Source organism: Myotis lucifugus, unplaced genomic scaffold (genome assembly GCF_000147115.1).
Source record: "Myotis lucifugus unplaced genomic scaffold, Myoluc2.0 scaffold_28, whole genome shotgun sequence".
Classification (NCBI taxonomy): Eukaryota; Metazoa; Chordata; class Mammalia; order Chiroptera; family Vespertilionidae; genus Myotis; species Myotis lucifugus.
In genome coordinates this window covers 954,095-969,275 of record NW_005871076.1, presented here as the reverse complement: position 1 = coordinate 969,275, position 15,181 = coordinate 954,095, and the positions used below count along the sequence as shown (strand labels likewise).

The 15,181-nt window shown below is 47.7% G+C and overlaps 1 protein-coding gene across 1 annotated transcript; it reads right to left on the bottom strand.

Annotated features, from left to right (window-relative positions):
* Window positions 1–1,608: 1,608 nt before the first annotated feature.
* Window positions 1,609–14,762, bottom strand: PLAC8L1 (PLAC8 like 1). Its single transcript, XM_006086399.3, has 4 exons — window positions 14,493–14,762; window positions 10,365–10,501; window positions 2,753–2,889; window positions 1,609–1,833 (listed from the first exon to the last, which is right to left on the bottom strand). Exons 1-4 carry the CDS (start codon window positions 14,612–14,614, stop codon window positions 1,693–1,695), a joined length of 537 nt encoding a protein of 178 aa, XP_006086461.1. The 5' UTR covers window positions 14,615–14,762; the 3' UTR covers window positions 1,609–1,692.
* Window positions 14,763–15,181: the final 419 nt, after the last annotated feature.

Below are 15,181 nucleotides of genomic sequence, written 5' to 3'. Positions count from 1 at the left end.
ACAGGCACTTCCTCTAACCAGGCTGTCACCTCCATAGAGCAAGCCCACAAGGGCCCCCACAGGCCTCCTGGCCAGAAGTCTCTGGGTGCTTAGTGCAAAGGTGAGCAGCACACCCTCAAGAGCTTGGCTGCCTGCCGCTTAGCAGCTGTGTGGCCTTGGGCAAATCGCCTAACCTCTCTGTGGTTCAGGTTCCTTTTCTGGAAAATGAAGATATAATAGCACCTACCTGAGTGGTGTTAGGGAATAAATGTCTGAAGACACGTAGAATGCTTCGAACAGTGTACTCAATAGAATTCTTGTTTTACCACCACAATATTTTCCATATCCACCAACCTTCCTTTTCTTTCTTTCTTTCTTTTTTTTTTTTTTTTTACTTTTAAAAAAGTGTTTAATTAAATTTATGGGGGTGACATGGGATCATAAAACTATATAGGTTTCAAGTGTACAATTCTATAATACATCCTGTATTATATTATTATTTACTTAATATCCTTTCTTTAATTGGCTCCATTTTAATTTAAAATTTAATTAAAACTTTGTATCGCCACTGGAGATGGAAAAGCAGTCGAATGTGCCAGGAATACAAGGTAGCAGCCAAACAGCTTGCGCCCCGAGTCCTTGCTGCTGGTCAGGCTCCGTGCTGAGTCTTAACTCTTAGGACCCTCACAGCCTCTGAGGCGAGAACCATCACTTTACAGATGAGGAAACTGAGGCACAAGGAGATGAGCAAATTTGCCTCCCATGACACACTTAGTGTAGGAAGCCAGGCTCCCGAGCACGGCGGGTGCATTAGCTTCCTGGGCTGCTGCAACGAGTACCACAATGGAGACACTCTCTCCCGGGCCTGGGGCTAGAAGTCCAAAGTCAAGAGGTTGGCAGGGGAGCTCCCTCCAAGCCTCGCCTCTTCCAGCTTCTGGATAGCCCCAGTCGGAGCTTGGCTGTGACTGCATCACTCTAGTCTCTGGCCCGTGGTCATGGTGGCATTCCCTCTGTCTCTAAGTCTCTCTCCTCCTCTTGTAAGGACAGCATCATATTGGATTAGGGTCCGCCCGAATGACCTCATCTTAACTATATCTACCAGACCCTACCTATTTCCAAATAAGGTTCCATTCACAGATACCAGGAGTTGACTTCCACGTATCTTTGGGGAAGGGAGGGGAAGAGACACAATTCAACTCAACTCAGAACAGTTGCCTAACCGGGCGGTGCACCTGGGGCTGAAGATCTGCCGGTTCTGGGGAGGTGTTCAGGATGGGCAGCAGCTTGAGGCTTCCCCGCAATGCAGTCGGACTGAAGGAGACGGGATGATGCTTCTGTATTTCCATGACACTGTGCCCCCAGTCCAGGTACTAATGAAAATTAACCACCTCCTGCCCCAGCACTGGTGCTTTGGGAAAGGGGGCTTGGCATAAGTAGCAATTCTCCCCACTCCCCAGACATCCTCGGGAAAGGAGGGCAGTCGAAAGATGGTGGAAAACGCAGCCTTCCCAAACTCCAGGCACAGCAAGGCCAGACGAACAGTCTTCACTGGGGTGTGTGGAAAGAAAGAGCAGCAGTGAAGAGAGCGGGGGGGGGGGGGTCGTTTATTTTCATCTATTTCCATGAAAACTTAACAAGAAGAATGGTCTCTCTACTAAGAGGGTTTTGAGAAGAGGGCAAGGGGGAGTGAGGAGGAGTTTCTTGCTTTCTTTGTTAAACAAAGGTGTCCTTCGTTGAAGGGGCTGCTGAGATTTCGTAGAGATGGGAGGTCCTCATCTTGAGCTCCCGGGCCAGCTGACAGATGGACAAAGGCCAACAGCAGTGCACGGCCAGCCAGTCCTCACACAGCGTGCCCTGCGGGGAGACACAGTGTCCGTCCTAGTGCAATCCCACAGGCTCAGTCATCACCCCGGGCCTCCACAGTCCTACCTGGTGGCCCATCCCATGCACAGCTTCCAAGGTCCACCGATGCCCCCAAGTCAGCACACAGGGACACAGCTCCGCTGGCTTTCCCAAGTCCCAAGCTGCTCACTGCTAATCAGTCCTTGCAATTCAAACACCTGCTCTTTGGGCTTTGATACCGGCTTCATACTTGAAACCACTGCTTCCTCTGCCAGCATCTTTTTTCTTCCTCTTAGAACTTAACATTTATAATTACTTTATTTATTTCTTTGAGGTGGGTAATAAGTCCACATCGCCCAAAATTCCCACAGTAAGCAGGGGTAGGAAGTAAAAAGTAAATCCCCTTCTACAGGTGTCCCCAGACACTCAATTACCTGTCTAGGGCAAGCAGTGTTGGAGTTTGTTACCTACACTCCCAAATAAATTGTCTACACAGTATATAGATATATAGTATTTTATGTAAATAGTTGCAAACTGCTATGCTGTGCTCTCTTTTTCACTTAAAAATGTGTCTTAGAGACCATTTCATATGAATATATAAAGAGACGCTCTTCTTTAACTATCCACACCTTAATCTGTATGCTGTCTGTCCTCGCTCCCTCATTGTAACTCAGTCCCAGCTGAACTGGAAGTGAATTCTGCATATGCCACATAGACTACATTTTAAGTCAGACCAGCCCGAATCTCTCTTCCAAATTTGATGCAATGCTACCCGCAGTCTTCTCCTGATGCAATGAGGGGAACAGGACTGGCCCACTGACCCGTAATCTGCATTATAGTAAGTCCCCCTTGGAAATACCCTGCGCAGGTTGGAAAGGCATCCAGGTTCCCACACAGACCCAGGTTCGCACATGCATGCAAACACACTTACCCATATTTTATGTCTCTCTCTGGTGCCAACTCTCAGGGCAAAGGTGGAGCCAGGTAACAACGGCCAACAAAAACACTCTCCATAATGCCTGGCGATGTCACACTCAAGGCACATGGGACAAAACAGACCACAGAAACCTGTCAATAACCACACAAAAGAAAGGTCAGGTGCTCAGATGTGATCAGAGAGAGTTTCCACCCCAAAGAGCATTTACTGCCCTGTGCCATCAATTTAATGCTGCACCTTCTCCCTGCAATCAGGAGGAGGAGTGACCGATTCTCAAAACTCGGTGTATGAAAATCGCCATAACTGAGGCCTGTCAAAACTGTCTCCTTTTGTTAAACACTGACAGTGCTGAACCTGATAGAGCTCTGCTAGCGGTCACTATGGTAATTGTTTTTTCCTGTCAAGAGAAAGCATTAAATAATGTTTTCCAGTTGAATAACAACTGTCACCTCTATTATGTTTATCTACCTGATTTCAATATTTAAAATAGACACAGTTATGATGCTTTTGAATAGCAGGCATCGTTGTCTGTAGATGGGGGTGAAAGCTTGTCACTGGCCCACTGATCCTGCTTGCTCCTTATCAGGACTTCATTCTATTGCTCAGGTCAGGAGGTTACTCTCATTTTTGCTAGTTTAGTGGGGTCACTGACATCTGCCAGTTTTAATCAGTAAACTAATAGAAGTGTGGTTCTTTGAATGTCACCTGGAAACAGTTTGTCATTTATTCATTCATCTTTAACGACTGATACTGTTTCCTACACATTCTGCATGAACCACCTAACACAGAGGTTCTGTCTTAAATAGGTTTGGGTCACAGACCCTTTTGAGAATATGAACTCACTCCTCAAGGGAAAAGAAAAATACGTGCACACCGACATGCAAAATTGTGCATTCAATTCCACGGGGTTCAGGATCCATTGAAAACTATCAACAGGCCTCAGGTTAAGAATCCCTGATGTACAGTTAAGATGTTATGTCATCTCACATCGGGAAAGATGACAACCTTGATGAATCAAGTAATTAGGACTATGAAACAGAAATAAAGCTAAACATAACCTTTAAAATGTTTTCAACAAATATGTTATCGAGCCATCATTTATATACAAAAAAGGGCACAGATCATAAACGTTCAGTTAGATGAGTTTAACAATCATATTCAACCAAATAACCGAATGTGTAGAACGTGCCCTCACCCTGGAGGTCCTTTGTGCCTCTTCCAAGATGATTCCATCTCCCCGCCTCCCCCCACCACCCCAACTCCAGAGGCAACCACTATTCTGATTTCTCTTCTCATAGATAAGTTTCCCCTCTTCTTGGACTTCATATAAGTGGAATGGTGTATACTTTTGTAATTGTCTTCTTTTGTTCAACATCTTTTTTCTTGAGATTCATCTGTGTTGTTACGTGAATCTGTGGTCTATTCTTTTTATTGTTGAAGAGTATTCCAACGTATAAATATTCTACAAGTTATTTATCCATTCTCCCATTAATTATTCTAATTTTTGCTATTATGAATAAGTACTATTAACACGCATATACAAATATATATGTGAGCAATCCACTTGGGTGGGCTCCTGGAAGTAGAATTGCTTAGGATCATGGGGTAGATTTATGTTTAACTTCTATAAGAAACTAACAAATGCAAAGAGTTCTCCCAAGCATTTGTGCCATTTAACTCTCCCACCTGCAATGTATGAGAATTCGTTGTTCTACTTCCTCACCAACATTTGCTATTGTCAGTCTTTTATTTTAGCCATTCTAATGAGTATGAAATGGTAGTGATCACAGCCTTTTGATGCTCAGATACCATGTCACTAGTGCACTAGAACTTCCTGTCAAAGGCCCTTCCCAGCCTACATGTTCCTCCCTCCCCTACCCCAACCCCATCCCAACAGCGAGGAGTGCAAAGTCCCACTGCCAGATTCAGTGGCCAAGAAGCAGAAAGCTAGGAATGCTGCTTTATCCCAGAACCTTCCAGGGATGCTCCAGGACTCTGGACTTCTTCAGTGTCACACAGGGGGTGAGGGAGCAGGTACACAGGAACATGAGGACTGGGATGTTGTCAGGGAGATGACAAGGAGGAGCCTATCTTTGAGGAACATCTATTTCATTCATTCAGAAGTCTTAAGATAATCGCTCCATCACATACTGTAGGCATCACATGGCTGAAAACAAACTGAATTCAGCCTTGCATTAGTCTGGAATATTTATTACCCATAAGAATGGCAAATGTTTCTAACTTTTTTAACATCAAATGTTGTGGGGAACCATGGCAAAATACAGGGTGTCCTCCAAAAATGTATACGCAATGTCTGTAGGTTCTATTACATTTTGAAAACGAAATGTATTTCTATAAACACAATTATTCAAAGTGTGGACACATGTTTGGGACACCCTGCAGGTGCTCCATGCAGTGATGAAAGTGGGAACTGGCACAGCCACTCTGGAAGGCGGCCTGGCCGAACCCAGGGAACGTTAAATCCTCTAGGACCCAGCAATTCCACTTGCCAGCACTACCCGGGAGTAATGCTTTCACGTGCTCACAAAGAGGCAGCTACAAGGATGTCCACTGCAGCGTTACAAGTTAAAACAACTTAAATGTACACGAATAGATGGAAGTGTAACCAAACCATGGTGTAGAAATCATACCACAATTAAGAATGCAATGAAAGATCAATTAAGCACCAACAGAGTCAAATCTCTAGGACCTACTTTGAGTTAACAAACACAATTGCATAATGCTATGCACAGCATAATACCATGTACACTTCGTTTAAAGAGGGAAGGTGCTTAGGCTCAGGAGGGAGGTGAGCCAGAAATGCAGCCTCTTGTCTTCCACTCACAGGCCTGGTGGTTATGTAAGCGCCCACTACCTAAATGTTCCTGGCCTGTTCTCTGAGATGGGCTCCACCTCCATGCATGGGATGTGGTTCCTTATTCATCGTGCCAGCTCATAGGGGAGCCCAGATAACAAGCCTCCACAAACCAGAGGGTGGAGCCTGGAGAGCGATGGAGGAGAGGTAGGTGGAAACTGCAGTGAGGCACATTGCAGACCATTGTTAGCAAAAAGCAAAACCACCTGACAGTGAGTCACTCCCAGTAGAAACGGGGCACAAGCACGCATTGTGGGTGGGAGTGTAAATTAGCACCCCTTCCAAGTGGAGAGCCACTTGGCAACATCCAGCACGATTCAGAAGGGCACATGTAAGTGTACAGCGTACAGCAGTTAGCCCACAGATAAGGCACGCACATGCAAAATGACAGCCATAGGAGGAGAGTCACTGAGCATTGGTTTGCTTAGCAAAACGTCTGGAAAACACAGGTAGGTCCACAATGGGAACTTGTGAATAAATTAGGCTACATTCATACCATGGAATCTATGCAGCAATTTAAATGATTAACTCCAGAAGTGCTGATAGGGTCTGATCAGCTAGATGTACATTGTGAAAACAAACGTGCCGAACAGTGTGTTTACAATTCTACTCTGTGTGTGACTTGTATACACAAACACACAGCAAAAAAATCTGGAAGGACAGATACCAAAACAGTAGCCATGGTGATCTCTGACGCAGTACTCTAGTACAGGATACTGCTTTTTTCTCATGTAGTCGTTTGTATGTTTCTTTTTTACGATGATTATATTTTTATAATAAAAAATTAACCTATTTTCATTGGAATTTTTGCAGACCTTTCCAAGCAGACAGACTCTGTCTGGACTCAGAGGAGAACTGGGTAGAGAGAGGGCAACGATGGAGTAGCTGCTTTTCACATACCAAAGGGCTAGGTGCTTCTGGAGTTTGCATCATCCACCTGGAACCCTATTCAAAATCATTCCTTTGAGCACTGAGCTGGGTGCAAAGGGGAGAAGCCCTGCCCCCTGGACGCTCAGAAAGCCGAGGCTACCGGGCCCAGCCTTGCATGCTGTGCACAGGATTGAGACAAGCAGCCGAGTGGACAAACCAGCTGACCTCATTCTTTCTAACCCCGAGGCTTATGGTTCTTTCAATGACGTGAGAGAGAGAAAGAGGCAAGTGAGCACACAGGCTAAAAGTCATGCAGGAAAAGTACCTCCCAGGGGCTGACCACCTGCCAGGCATCCAAGCAGTGAGCGAGACAACGGAGGCCCCTGATTTCAGAGAGCAGACAGCTTACCCAGATACAGCCCGGGGACATGAATCCCAGTCTGAGGCCTTTCCCTCTTCTTTTCTCTTCTAGAAAACCAAAGGAAATCCTGGCCCTCTTCCTTCTGCCCACCTTGGGCAGCTGATGGCTCCTGGTCGACACCAAACTCTTTTCCGCCTGGAGCTCGAGGTGCCCTCCACAGGGAGGGCTGCAGGCTGACCCTTTACCATCTTTCAGGGTGCAGCTTAAGTCAGGTCCTCAGAGAGGCCGTCCTTTACCCCTGTAATCTCCTCTCATAACACCCTGCTTATTCCCTTCAATGCCCTATCACAACCGCAATTATTGCTTATTTATTTATCTGCTTATTGTCTACCTCCTCTAAGAAACCAGCTCTGTCTCATTCACTATTTAGTCTGTAACACCTATCACACGTCTGTACACAGGTAGGAACTCGGTCAATATTGGCTGAACTACAAATCAATGTGGATTACACCTTCCACATAAGCCTTCTCTGGGGCCACATCACAAGCATTCCCGAGCTGGGATGCCTCGCCTTCTACCCACGATGCCAGGTAGCAGCCACTTATGGCGCTCGGCTTCTTTTCCACATCTGAGCTTTCAGACCCACATCTTCAAAGGGCACAGAGCACCCGTCTGCTAATCTCGGTGCATCCTTAGTGCTCTGTGCACAGCCGTGAGCCCGGCTTGTAGCTGAGCAGAGCTCCCCCTATGGGAGCGCACTGACCACCAGGGGGCAGCTCCTGCATTGAGCATCTGCCCCCTGGACCAGTTGTTCCAGGTCATTCCGCCGTTAGGGTCAATTTGCATATTGCCCTTTTATTATATAGGATTTGTTGGGATTTTCCTGGTAACAGCACCCCAGTAGAAAAAAATAGTAAGTTATCCCTTACTATTGTGGGCAATATTGACAGAACTGTCACTCAAAGTGCCCTGGCCTGGCAAGTGGCAGCCTGGGACCTAAACTAGACAAACTGGGCTCCGTCTGCTGAGACGTCGAGTCTCACACAGGAAAACAAAAGGATGCACCACACTGTCCGCTAGCTCCTGTCAATGCATCTATCCCTTCTGAACCCCGTTTTCAGTTGATTTTTTTATTCTGTGAGCTATCCCATTGCCATCTAGTGAAACCCAGTGTTTGCTTGAGTCTTGGTTTCCCACGGCTGCCAGAACAAAATGCCACAGACGGGCATCGTAGAACCAGGGAAAGTATTCTCTCACTGGAGAACTGGGAGGCGAGAGGTCTGACGTCAGCGTGCGGCAGGAGTGGTTCCGTCTGGAAGCTCCGAGGGAAGAGCCTGCTCCGTGCCTCTCCCCCAGGTTTTGGTGGCCACTGGTCATCTGTAGCATTCCTTGGCTTCTGGGTGCATCACTCATTCTTGCTTCTGCCTTCACTTCTGTGTTTGTGTCCAAATTTCCCTCTTCTTTTAAGGACACCAGCCATGGGGATAGGGCCCCACCCTAACCCAGTGTGACCTCTTTTTAACTTGACTAGATTGGAAGACCCTGCTTCAAACTGAGGTCACATTCAGAGGTTTCAGGTGGACATGGATTTTGAGGGGTCACTATTCAACCCAGTGCAACACTCAACCAGAAAAACCTCGGGTCCACTTAGGTTCCACTGTGAAGAGTGGGTTCTATATATTGTCTGCTTTAGTCCTGACAACACTTGAGGTGGACATGGCCTATCTTCATCTTAGAGGTGGAAAAATGAAGACCCAGAGAATTTGTTTGAAGTCAAATGACCGGTAAGAGGCAATTAAGATTCAAAGCAAGGTCTATACCTGATACAAACATGTTCTCCCAATAAGGACATTATATTCCAGGCTTTGCCCTACTAGGAAATGCATTGATGGCTCCCCAACCCCCAACTCCAAGCTATGGAAGGAAAAGGGTCCACTTCCCAGCCTGGGGCTAGGTCTGCACATCTCCACAGGACCGTCTGCCTTCTCTGTACGCAGTCCTAGGTGACAAGCAAAGGCAGGAAATCTGGACGGCAACAGCAAGAGCCTGAGGGAATCAGAGAACTGCCACAATTGCCTGGTCAGACGTCCACGTGGGCAGCAGTGGCAGGAAGAGACCTGCTGAGCTCTGGATCAGATGGGCAAAGAGACAGGAATAGAAGGTAGGTCGGGACTGGTGCTGGGCAGTCTCTTCTCCGTGAGGCCCAGGCCGGAAAGGCATAGCCTGGATGTTCAAGGCACCAAAAAATGTTAGAGCTTTTCCCTCCACAAGGCTCTTGGTTGAATAAGGACTAGGATCATGTAACCGCTCAACGCTCTCTGACTGCTCCATCCTGGAGACTTTGGGACAAATTCAGATCTTCCCAGAGCCTGTATGTAAAGAGCAGGGAGAGGCATGTTCTTCAAAAATATTAGATCCGAGGACTGTTTGGATTTTGAACTTAAGAGACTGTCCCTCATCCTTCAAAAGGGAAGCCACACACACACACACACACACACACACACACACACTCCAAGAAAAATTCACTGATCGAATTGCTCCCTAGGGCCAGAGCATCAGGCCCTGGAAGACACCCGAGGAGGGTCAGAATGTCCTGAGGTAAAAATAGAATCCCTGAGCTTTGAACCTCAGTCCCCCTGGGGGACAGTGTTGTTGGTCCTTGGGAACCAATGTCTGCAAAGATTTTAATCAAGGGGGCTCCTTTTGTAATGTTTCCTCTTATTATAAGAGTACGGCCCATTCCTCATAGAAACACTGGAGAGAGAGAAACAAAAATAAAATAAAAATTATTCACTAGCGTACCGTCTGGAGACACTGGCTGTAAACATTGTATTTGTATCCTTCCAGGTACCTTTCTTAAGTGCTCCCCCCCCCCCCCCCCATGGTGTCTAATGTGCATAGTTTTGCAATCTGCTTCTTTAACTTAAAAATAGATCCCAAACATCTTTCCATCCCATTAGATGTTATTCTACAACATGACTTCTCATGGCTGTGTAATAACTCACCGTGCGATGCCCTCACTGAACATTCAGTTGTCCAGATTGTTGCTATAATAACCAGTGCTACAAAATTTCATGCCGCTGCTAAATCTCTGCACGGGATTTATTTCCTTAGACTAAATGCCTGAAAAATGTAATTACCGGGTCAAAAGCTATGCATCACTTGAGGTTCTTTTTACATGTATTACTAAACCATCCACTGGAAAGGTTGTGCCAATTTATACTCCCACAGATGAGGGAGCCCATTTCATGAGTCTTTTGCCAACAGTGTACTTTGCCCTTTAAAAAAATCTTCAAGTCACCACTTAGCCTATGAAAGCATCCACATCTCTGAAAGGCAAGGTTTTTCCTGCCAAGAAGTACATTTGAGTCACTAGAGGATTAGTGAGCAGTTATTCTAAAACCATTTCATTTCTGCCCTTGCCCCTGATGTTGCTTTTCCGCCCACTAATGTCTTAGGAAAGAAAATTGTAAAGAACGTAAATGAAGAGGGAAACATACAAATCCTCTTGTCTCTGCAGACGCTGAAGAGGCCGGTGCTCCAGTCCCCGCCAGTCTGGACAACGGTGGTGACCGCGGTCCTGCCTCTGGCTCCCCGGACGGGCTGCTTCACCACAGCCTGGGCTGGCGCCTGGCTCCTGGCGAGTCAAGGATGGTGATTAATTAGGAAACAAAGCTCCGAAGGATGACCATTAAGCCAAGACAGAGCCATAAAGAGGAGACACGGGCCCAGGGATTCGAAGCCCACGCTGACCTCACCATCGCCCTCCCTCCTCCTCCTTCCTACCTTCTTGGACTTTTTGCCCCACCGCTACTAATGGCATTATTATTCCAGGTCCAGTCTACTTCCTCAGTGCTTCCTAATTACAAACTTGGAAGCAAGGGGCCTCAGCTCAGATCCCAGCACGCCACTGCCTGGAACAGGAGGCAGGCTGGAAGGGAAGAGGATGCTTGTGACGTAGGCAGTGAGGCACCAGGGGACAGACAGCTGGCTGTGCTATGGCCAGGGCTGGGAGCTGCCCGTCTAGATGTGACAAGCAGGGCCCTGTCACTAGCCATTCGGCAGTACAGGCGATGCTGAGGGGCCTAAGCTTTTCAAGAGCCTACAAAAGTGAGACCTGGGAAAAGGTACTGGCTCCAGAACAGAAAAACTGCCAAATAGAAATCACTTAATGCTCCATTAAACACAAAAATCTGGCATTGTGTCACTCTCACTCATTGTCAAATTCAGAATTCACAAATATTTCATTACATTTGGAAACAACTTACAATTCTTTTATTTAAAAAAATCCCAAGTGTGTAGGACCGCTGAGAAGCAGCAGCCAATCATACATGACTCACAGCCAAGTAATTTCAAAAGCAAAATTATAAAAATCATTTTGCTTACGATATGGCAAAAAACAACATATGGCTATAACGTATGGCATGGACACATTTGAATACGTTTGTCATAATGTGGGTGAGCACCTATTGCTATGGACTGAATCGTGTCCCCCAAATTCATGTTGACGCTGACCCTCAACGTGACTGTATTTGTCAATAGGGCTTTTCGGAGGCAATGAAGGTTAAATGGGGCGTGGGGCGGGGTCTGGTCCGAGAGGATTGCTGGCCGTGGAAGAGCAGGAAAGGCCATCCACGTACACACACAGGGAGAAGGCTGCAGCCAGAAAGAGTCCCGGCCACAACTCGACCCTGCGAGCTCCCCGACCCTGCACATCCAGACTCCAGAACTGGGAGAAAATAAACTCCCGTTCTTCAAGCCACCCAGTCCCCCATATTTCACTATGGCAGCCCAAGCTAAGAAACGTGTGTGGATTTCTAATCGGCCCTGAAAAATAACTCCCTTTACACTATCTTACGTCCTGTTTCCATGTAAGCTCCAAGGTTAGACCCTCTGGCGGCCCCAGAATCCAGCGTGCGCCCTTGAACTAGGTGGGTACATGTATTTGTTGAATTGGGTCAAATTGAATCGAATTGAATCACATGTCTCTTCCATTGCATTTGAGTCCTCAAGTCTAGCTACTAGTGAGGTGGCCTTCAGGGTGTTTCAGCCTCCGGGGAGGCAGGGCTCTCGGGTGTGAGCTGAAGAAGCCTGCAGAGCAGCCTGCAGCTGCCTGACCCCTCACAGGGCCTGACCCCTCACAGGGCCCTGACCCCTCACAGGACCCGGGGCTCACCTCTCCCTGTGCTGACGCCCTCCAGGTGGCGCTTCCCTCAGGATGCCAAGAGCTTCCAATTATCTCCAACTTTCAGAAGAGGAATGTCTTAGCTCCGAGCCCCTGGATTCCACCTCCCCCTGAAGTAAACCATCTACAGCCGGCAGCCCTAGACTAGATGTGTCTGCCTCTACCTCACTCGGCATCATGTGAGCAGCACCTTTTGTTACAGGGAGGCAGCCTGCCCCTCTCTGTTCCAAATCAAATAACCAAGAGGATCGCTTTTCCTTCGTGAAAATAAAAGTTGGTTTTTAGGGGGTGTTTTACCTAATTTTGAACACAAGAAATACAGTATTGAGTTTCTTGCCTTTATACCCGGATTCTTTAGTGATTTTTGTATTAAAACATTTGAGTTGACAAGCACTCGCTAAAACATTCCAGTTCAAGATTATATATAACTCACGTGTCATAATGGCCCAGTGGCTCGGTTGGTTGGAGCATCATCCTGTGCACCAAAAGGTTATGGGTTCAATTCCTAGTCACAGCACATACCTAGGCTGCGGGATCAATCCCGTCGGGGAGCGTATGGGAGGTAACTGATCAGTTTCTCTCTCACCTCAATGTTTCTCTGTGTCTCTCCCTTCCTAAACAATCAATAAAAACATACCCTCAGGTGAGGATTAAAAAGAGCAGGAACAAGCATAGCTACCCTTCACTGAGCACTTTCTGTGTACAAGGCACTTGGTAGCTCCTTCAAGAAATGAGTGATTATTCAGGGGCCACCACGGGGATCGAACTGAAGTAGCTACTGTAGCTTCCTGCGCAGTGTTTAGCTCTATCATCCCAGAGAATGTTCCACTACCACTTGGTTTCAAAGGGTGGAACTCACTGGCAGTCATCAGAAATAGTTTCACTTGCTCAGGCTTCAACATTTTGAGGATAAAGAGACATCCTTTCACCCAAGCCAGCCCTTCTCTTTTCTCGAGCCAAGCGAGGCCAGAAGGAACTAATCAGGTGCCCCCGTTTGAACTACACATGGGAAATGATAGCAACTCTTTCTTCCCAAGCCCAGCGTTTCCCTTGGCTCCTTATAAGAGACTAGTGGCCCGGTGCACGAAATTCGTGTGCATTAAGAGGGAATTAAGTAGAGGAAGTATTTTAATATTGCTATTTGCCCTTTCTCTATAATAGCAGTGTCAGAGATGAAGGAAAGTAGTAAAATGTATATTGAAATAGTATATACATTTATGAATAAATAAACAATAACAAAATGATACGTTGTGTTGCCAACAATGGCTTCTTTTGGCTTCAGAGGTACTTTGTGCCAATAGTTGGCCTTTAGACATATTCCCACCTCCCCACTGTCAGGGTCTGTGGTGTGGGTGAATGGATTCCTGGCTGTCAGGGTGCTGACAGCAAACTGACCAATGGCCAATTCTGTGAAGAATGGGGCTCCCGCCGGCCTGCTGTGTGGGTCCTGGGTGCGGGTGCCATTCTGTATGGGTCGTGGGTGTGGGTGCTGTGCTGTGTGGGTCCTGGGTGTGGGTGCTGTGCTGTGTGGGTCCTGGGTGTGGGTGCTGTGCTGTGTGGGTCCTGGGTGTGGGTATCAGGCTCCCTCCTCCCTCCTGTCAGACTCTGGGGCCCACCAGCGGGACTGAGTCAAGTCCCCACACACCTGTACAGGCCTCAAAATCACTTGAGACTCAGACCCTGCTGGCCCCACCCCCACTGGGCAAGACCCAGAACCGGCCGCCGCACACCTGTCAAGCCTGGCCCCCCTGCAGCGTCACGTCAGAGCTGAGTGGGGGCGCACGCAGGCAGCACCACGTCCCAGGTCAGGAACACATGCAGGCAGCACCACGTCCCAGGTCAGGAACGCAGGCAGGCAGTGTCATGTCCCTGGCCAGGGACGCAGGCAGGCAGCCTCACCTCAGTGCTGAGCAGGGATGCCCACAGGCAGCGTGACGTGAGCACTGGGCAGGCCTGCACATGCCTGTGCTGGGGGGCAGAAGTCCCCGCCCCCATCCCTGCCCAGCAGCTCCTGCCTGTTGACCGGTCACCAGTCACCACTGAGACACCGTTAGAACCAATTAGCATATTCCCTCTTTACTACATACAGTGGGGCCTTGACTTACGAGTTTAATTCGTCCCATGACGAAGCTCGTAACTCAAATTACTCGTATTTTCACCATTACAATGACACATGATGCTGGGCTGATGTTGTGGCATTCACTGTGACGTTCGCTGCGCCAACTAGCGGTGGGGTATCTGAAGCTGGCTCGTAACCCGAATTTTAGCTCACAACTCAAAGCAAAAAATCAGCCAAGAGACGGCTCATATCTTGAAAAACTCGTTAGTCGGGACACTCGTAAGTCAAGGCCCCACTGTAGATTGATTTGATCAATCAAACCCAAGAGCAAAAGCTGGGGAGAGAAAGGGGTAAGAGAAAGAGGGAAAACGCCGAACTCCCTACCTCCAGTTGGAAATTAAATGTTCATCTTCAGATGACACGAATGAAAGCGACAGAGGAGAGTGCGCATTGAGTAAGCACACATCCTCGGGAAACTTGGAGAAGTCACTTCCAAACCAATTCATAGTGACAGGAGTTCTCCGGGCACTGGGCTATCCTTTCCCTTGACAGTAAACTGGTTCTATCACAGGTTCAGTCCAAAGGGGAATAGCTCTTCTGAAGAATGTTGCCTTGACATTCTGGAACCTGAGGTCACAGCCGCTCAATTTAAAGACAGGCACACGCCTAACTGTGGCATGTCCGTCTTAGTAATCTGAAGGGAGATGCTGCTGAAGATATAGTGTATGTTAAAAAAAAAACAAAAAAAAACAGCCTGGCTGGCATGGCTCGGTGGTTGAGCATTGACCCAAGAACCAGGAGGTCATGGGGTCATGGTTTGATTCCCCGTCAGGGCACATGCCTGAGTTGCACGCTTGATCCCCAGTAGGAGGAGTGCAGGAGTTGGCCGATTTTCTCTCATCATTGATGTTTCTATCTCTCTTCCCCTGTCTCTTACTCTCTGAAATCAATAAATATATACTGTATGTACTAGAGGCCTGGTACATGACATTCGTGCACTGGGGGTGGGGGGTGGGGGGGGGGGGCGGGGGGAGCCCTCAGCCTAGCTTGCGCCCTCTTCGCAGTCCGGGACC